Source organism: Littorina saxatilis, linkage group LG8, assembly GCF_037325665.1.
Source record: "Littorina saxatilis isolate snail1 linkage group LG8, US_GU_Lsax_2.0, whole genome shotgun sequence".
Classification (NCBI taxonomy): domain Eukaryota; kingdom Metazoa; phylum Mollusca; class Gastropoda; order Littorinimorpha; family Littorinidae; genus Littorina; species Littorina saxatilis.
The window spans coordinates 53808526-53814933 of record NC_090252.1 but is presented as its reverse complement, the minus strand read 5'-3'; the positions used below and the strand labels follow the sequence as shown (position 1 = coordinate 53814933).

Here is a 6408-nt window from a genome sequence, read left to right as displayed (position 1 = left end):
CTCTATGTAAATGAAACGTATTTGTACAGTTCAATATGTAACTTAAATTTATTTATGAAGGAGATTTCTATAGCGCATAACTAAAAGCACTGTGCTTACTTCTAGTATGTAAAAGTTGCCATCGTATGTAAAATGGCATCTATAGTGACTTTGTATGCAAACAAGAGCAAGTTCTGCACATTTAGAGGCTTATATTGCAGTAGAAAAACGTCCTTGAATTTACAAAGGTAAAGGTCAACATAACCTCCGAATGATTCAGTTCATCCGAATTGTCAATTCTCTCAGACATTCTGATAGCCCGAATGGTTCCCGTCATCAGTTATCTCAAGTCTCGGGTTAGGGGTCAGACAGTCTAAATAGTTCGGATCATCAGATTTCTCAAGCTTCAGCTGTGGGGTCAAATAGTCTGAGTGGTTCACTTCATCAGAAATCTCTAGGGGGGGAGACATTGTGAGATAGTCTGGCGGATTCTCTGTTTCAGTGCTCTCACGTGGCATGGAAGGCGTCAGAATGTCGGAACCACCCCCTTTTCTCTGTGCAGCCTTTTCTGGTGGTGAATTCTGCACTTTGCCGTCTCGGTGGCCTGCTTCATCGTAGTCATCATATTCATCATAGGGGTTGCGCGGGGAACAGCCCGGGTCTTCATCAGCAGAATATTTGTCAGTCAGTAAGCTGGCAATGTTGGGATTGTCTATGCCGATGACGTCATAGTCGCTGGCAGGCCTTTCGTGCTGTATACTGGAAAGACACCACACAGTGATTATGTATTGACTGGCTTGTTTCTCTTGTGTTACTGTGGACATAAATACAGGTACCACAACAGAAGTACTGTTCTAATGCGAGGCTCCATATTCAAACCTGTAACCTTGAAAAGGCTTGTTAAAAGAACCCATAATAACACGCCATGAGCCAACCAGAAGTCAGATTATCTTTGCCAGCTGCACTGATTGATGCTGTTGAACTCGTGGAGAAAGGCAAAATACCTCCAAATGGCTGCTGACAGTTCAATGTATCAGTAGAGAACACAAGAAAAGTAATGTTTGTTGTAGCTCAGTTGGCAGAGAACTGAACTTGTGATCTGCGGGTCAAATGGTTGGAATCCGGACCGGGCTGGGCCAGGACGTGTCAGCTTTAGGTGTAAACAAAGAGATGGTATCAATGTCCCATCCCCGTTTCACTACTGGGGCACGTCATTATACAATACGTGAATGTAGCGGATTTAACCTTACCACGCAAACGCCTGCATGGGTAGCGTAATTATGTTGCAGCATTTTAGCTTTCAATTGGGAGAAAGCAACCCGAATTTCTAAGTGATGGGACAATATAGTAATGAACATAAAAGTGAACATATAGTTTGTGCAAAAGATGTTCGAACATGTGGAGCTGTGATGTGGTGGCACATGTAACTTCAGCGGCATCAGAACCCCTTAACTCTTGAATTAGTGTACCCATTGTAGTCTGTAAAAATGTTACCCACAAAGAGGCGCGTTCGTGGTAGCAAGGACGAGATAAGTTGCAATTAAGAAGACCAAGCAAACACAAACCATGTCAATATAATAACGAAGATACAAAGCAGAGGTGCTCAAAACAAAACAAATCAACATCATACAAGACAACAAGCAAAACAACACAGGAAAAGAACAGACAAAGCAAGGTTCAACAAATCAACACAAAACAAATGATGACACATAGGGATGCAAGATGTGCAAGAGGGAAGACTTCACGGTAACTCAGAACATGATCGACATTCCATACCCATAACTGGGGTTGTTAAGTTCAAATCCCAGGGGACTGAGTTGCATTGGACCCTGGTGACCACTCTGCCCAGAACCTTTACTTTGACCAGCAATGGCCAGGGCGCTATAGTCGTGCTCGTCGTCTTGTCTTGCTCGTCTGCCTGCATGGTTCCAGCCTAGACGTCTGCAACAATAGTTATACAATAAATACGACAAAAGCTACAACTACGAACTTGTTTCTCGTTCGTAGTGAGGTTTCAGTGTATCCCATATTTTATTTTTGTTGCTGTATTCGTGTAACATTCGTTTCTTATTAATCAAACATATCAAGAACATGTTTGTTTGAGTCAACTACAGTCTCAAACTTGTGCAGGCACAAGATGGAGATTCCGAGCACTATTGAATAAGACTTGATTCAGAAAAGCATGGTTGCAAAGGACATGTTTAATGAATGTTAAAAGGGAAAGTACCATTGAATTGTCTTCTCAGAATGAAGAGACAATTCTAATAATACTGGAATAATTAAGAAACACAGATATTAAAAAACAAACAATTAAACAGTGAAACAAACAGACTAAATATAGACACCGAAATGACTAGAAGAAATTGAGATACTGAAATAAATTTGCGAAAAAAGTATGGCAGTGACTCTGATTTGACAATGCGACCAAACGGGGGGAGGGGTATACATGTATGTGTGCAGTTCTGTAGCCTAACCTGTAAATCACGACGACAAGAACGACGAGAATCAGCACCACCAGAAAGCCAAACACTCCTCCAATGCTTGCGCCAAGGACAACGGTGGAGCTGGATGAAGGTTCTTCCTGTTTCACTGTGGATACACAAACATATCGATCGGCACTGACTGCTTTAAATATTGTACGATTCAAAAATTCCATAGGAAATAATACCAAGAGTTACAATTCATTTTTAATCAAAGAACTTTTACAACTCCTGGTTTCACATCGACTACTTATACCCCGTTCACACAGAGACGCCGCTTCAACTCCGTTCTACAATTTGTGGAGAGCGTGGCCAATCGTGGGCCAAACGTGGGAGGGTCTTCACGAGCGTGGTTTGGTCGGGGTGGGATCTGCTAGGTCGCGAAGCTGCGCGCTCTCCCTACGCTTATTTTGAACTGCACAAAACAAGCGTAGCCGGGTCGTGGCGCAGTACTGTCGTGATATAGTTTTTTTATGTCTCCCGTCACACAGCTCTACGTTTTTACGACGACCATGCCGATCACTCCGATTTGAAAAAGTTATCAAGTCGGGGCTCGCCGTCAAAATCCAGCACATGGCAAATCAAAAAACTACATCACGACTGCGCTGCGCCACGACCCGGCTACGCTTGTTTTGTGCAGTTCAAAATAAGCGTAGGGAGAGCGCGCAGCTTCGCGACCTAGCAGATCCCACCCCGACCAAACCACGCTCATGGAGCTCCTGCCACGTTTGGTCCACGATTGGTCACGCTCTCGGACACTTTTCCGTCGTAGCAGAAGCGGCATCTATATTATGTGACTAGGGTATTAGAACCATGTGCTGGATTTTGACGGCGATATGCCACGATTTGATAACTTTTTCAGATCGGCGTTATCGGCATGGTCGTGGTAAGGACGTAGCGCTATTCAAAGAGTACAAATAGGTCAAAAAGAATCATCCCCTGTTCCCCTGAAGCACGGAGTACCTCAGGGCTCTGTTCTAGGCCCGGTTCTGTTTACACTATATACACAGGACCTATCTGACGTCATCTCGAGGCATGGCTGCAAACACAACAAGTATGCCGACGACACCCAAATAGAGGATTCTGCTCCCCCCAGTGATTTTCCAAAAGTGGTTAAAAACACTGAGCGCTGCATTGAGTCAGTTAAAGACTGGATGATAGACAATAAACTCAAGCTGAATGACTCAAAAACTGAGGTGATGCTGTCAGGCTCAAGGCATGCTTTAAATCAGATTGACTGTACTTCCCTGACAATAGGCGACACTCAGATTGTTTCCCAAACCGCTGTTAAGGACCTAGGCGTGTACCTGGACTCTGCTCTGACAATGCAAAAACACATTAGTTTTGTTTGTAAATGTGCCTTTTTTGAGTTGCGCAAGATTTCCTCTGTCAGATCATTCCTGACACTCCAAGCCACTGTTCAACTTGTCTCCTCTCTGATCCTGAGTCGACTTGACTACTGCAACTCATTGCTTGCCGGCCTCCCCACTGAAGAACTTGATCGCTTACAGAGAGTCCAGAACAGTGCTGCAAGGCTCATTCTGCAGAAGTCTAAGAAAGACCATGTCACTCCCCTACTTACCACCCTTCACTGGCTTCCCATGAAGTATAGAATCGAGTACAAGCTCGCTCTGTTAGGGTACCGCTGTTTTGAGAAATCACTTCCCCCCTATTTGTCCCATTCCCTCAGTATCTACGAGCCATCCCGTTCTCTCAGATCCTCCTCTGAAAAACTCCTTCGCATCCCCAAAACCAGGACCAAGACCTTTGGTGAAAGAACCTTTAGGTACCAGATTCCGACCGTCTGGAACTCGCTTCCAAGTTCTATCCGTGATTCCAGCAGCCTTTCCTCCTTCAAAACACAACTCAAAACATACCTGTTTCGTAAAGCCTTTGCTTAGCCTGAGTAGACTCTCCACAACCCTATTCTGTTTTGGAACTCTCTACCCTGCATGTGCTTTATGGTCTCTTTGTCAATGGTATCTTTGTGTGTGCGCGTGCGTGCGTGTGTGTGTGTGTGTGTGTGTGTGTGTGTGTGTGTACTTTTAACATTGTACGCTAAGTTTTGCTTAGTGCTTGGGTTCTTGGTGTTATGTCTCAGTTAAATGTATGCTTTGTATGCTTGTTGATTTGTGCTAGTTTATTCTATAATGAATTTGTAAAGCGCCTGGAGCCAATTGATGGGACTCGCGCTATAGAAAAGTTATTTATTATTATTATTATTATTTATCATTATTGTTATATATATATATATATATATATATACAAAGGACATATAAAGGAAGCCACAGGCAAAATCCTTTTAATCTTCCTTGATTGCTTTTACGACGGGCGCAGTGGCGGGGTGGTAAGTCGTCGGCCTCTTAATCAGAAGGTCGTGAGTTCGAATCCCGGCCGAGGCCGCCTGGTGGGTTAAGGGTGGAGATGTTCCCGATCTCCCTGGTCAACTTATGTGCAGACCTGCTAGCGCCTATCCCCCTTCGTGTTTACAGTATATGCAAGCACAAGACCATGTGCGCAAGGAAAAGATCCTGTAATCCATGTCAGAGTTCGGTGGGTAATAAAAACACAAAAATACCCAGCATGCTTCCCCCAAAATCGGCGTATGCTGCCTGAATGGCAGGGTAAAAACGGTCATACACGAAAAAACCCACTCATGCAAAAACATGAGTGAACGTGGGAGTTTCAGCCCATGAACGAAGAAGTTTGCTTTTACAAAAGAGATTTTGTGACTTCGTGCTGTACGCATTTTCTCAGGACGTATTGTAGACGCTTGCCTATTCGATTACAATATAAATGTGTTATAAAACGAAGTTTTAATTTTGTGTTTTGGTCATGCTAGACGTGAGCAGATGACAGCATAGCATTATACAGAGAACAACAACTATTAAACTATCATATTATTTCACACTGGTGCTATAGTATGGGTTACAGAGAAACAACGCCTCTTCAGTTGAATTGAGAAACCATTAAAAGTAAGTAAAGGTTAATATGTGAATGGTCAAAACAATATTTCAATGCATCTTTACCACAATCAGTGCCTGTGTAGGAGTAGCCCCGCGTGCATGTTTTAATGAGTTTGAACACAATGTCTGCTTTCTGCAGGACTGCACCAATAGTCTGGAGATGAAGAAATTAAGAAATAGGAATTAGTGCGCATTAGAGTGGTTGCATTGATGGGTACTTAATACGGAATACATACTATTATTTTTGCCCAAGATTGTGAGTTTGCCCTGGTTAAGAAAACATCCAATCTAGCACATGCATATTTAGTAGGTAGAGTGAACTGTTGTTTTTTCAACTTATCCATACACAGATTTGTTTTTAGTCTGCACTTGAAAAATATTTTTAAATGTGCAATTTAATCAAGTAAAGAGAAGTTATTGCCATTATGAATTTTTGCAAATTCTTTTTTAAATACAGGCAGTGCACCACGAAAACAGCGCTTGCTTTATAAAAACAGGGGACATGCCTATTGCAAGAAAAATAGGTAAACTTCATGAAAGAAAGTTAAGAACAATTTTTTTTAACATAATGATTCGTGTACTAAATTACTTTGCAAATGACAAGTTTTCCCGATTTATCTCTCTAGGTGTCACAGGTGTCAGTCAAACAGATTAACACAATAGTGTTACTCAGCACAAAAAGCAGCCACACTGTTGATTCTGGCATGTGTTTACCCCCATTCACAAGTTCGGACCGATCTATGAGGATTTACTAGACAATCCGCACAGCAAGGATCGCTTTTCTAACTGAGATGAGGAAGTTAATGCCGTCATCGTATCGTCATTAATGACCAAACATTGGCAAAGAACATCATGTCTCCTAACAGTCAACCCACGAGCAGTATAGGTATAGGAAGGGTGATGCTTATGTCAAGCCCACTAAGAAAGGATTGCATTATTTTCATCAGTCAGAAGGCGCAATTAGTCAACTTGATCTAAAAAAG

General features: G+C 42.6%; 1 protein-coding gene across 1 annotated transcript; it reads right to left on the bottom strand.

The window, feature by feature from the left end:
- Positions 1-236: 236 nt before the first annotated feature.
- Positions 237-6145, bottom strand: LOC138974736 (uncharacterized). Its single transcript, XM_070347462.1, has 5 exons — positions 6140-6145; positions 5489-5579; positions 2454-2568; positions 1756-1920; positions 237-738 (listed from the first exon to the last, which is right to left on the bottom strand). Exons 1-5 carry the CDS (start codon positions 6143-6145, stop codon positions 282-284), a joined length of 834 nt encoding a protein of 277 aa, XP_070203563.1. The 3' UTR covers positions 237-281.
- Between the last annotated feature and the right edge of the window lie 263 nt (positions 6146-6408).

What these genes read in the sequence shown, in the direction of transcription:
- LOC138974736 (XM_070347462.1), bottom strand. An exon ending in CTACACAGGCACTGATTGTG is followed by an intron (nt 2,569 to 5,488) that starts GTAAAGATGCAT and finishes GTGTATCCACAG; the next exon opens with TGAAACAGGAAGAACCTTCA. An exon ending in CTTGTCGTCGTGATTTACAG is followed by an intron (nt 1,921 to 2,453) that starts GTTAGGCTACAG and finishes CTATTGTTGCAG; the next exon opens with ACGTCTAGGCTGGAACCATG.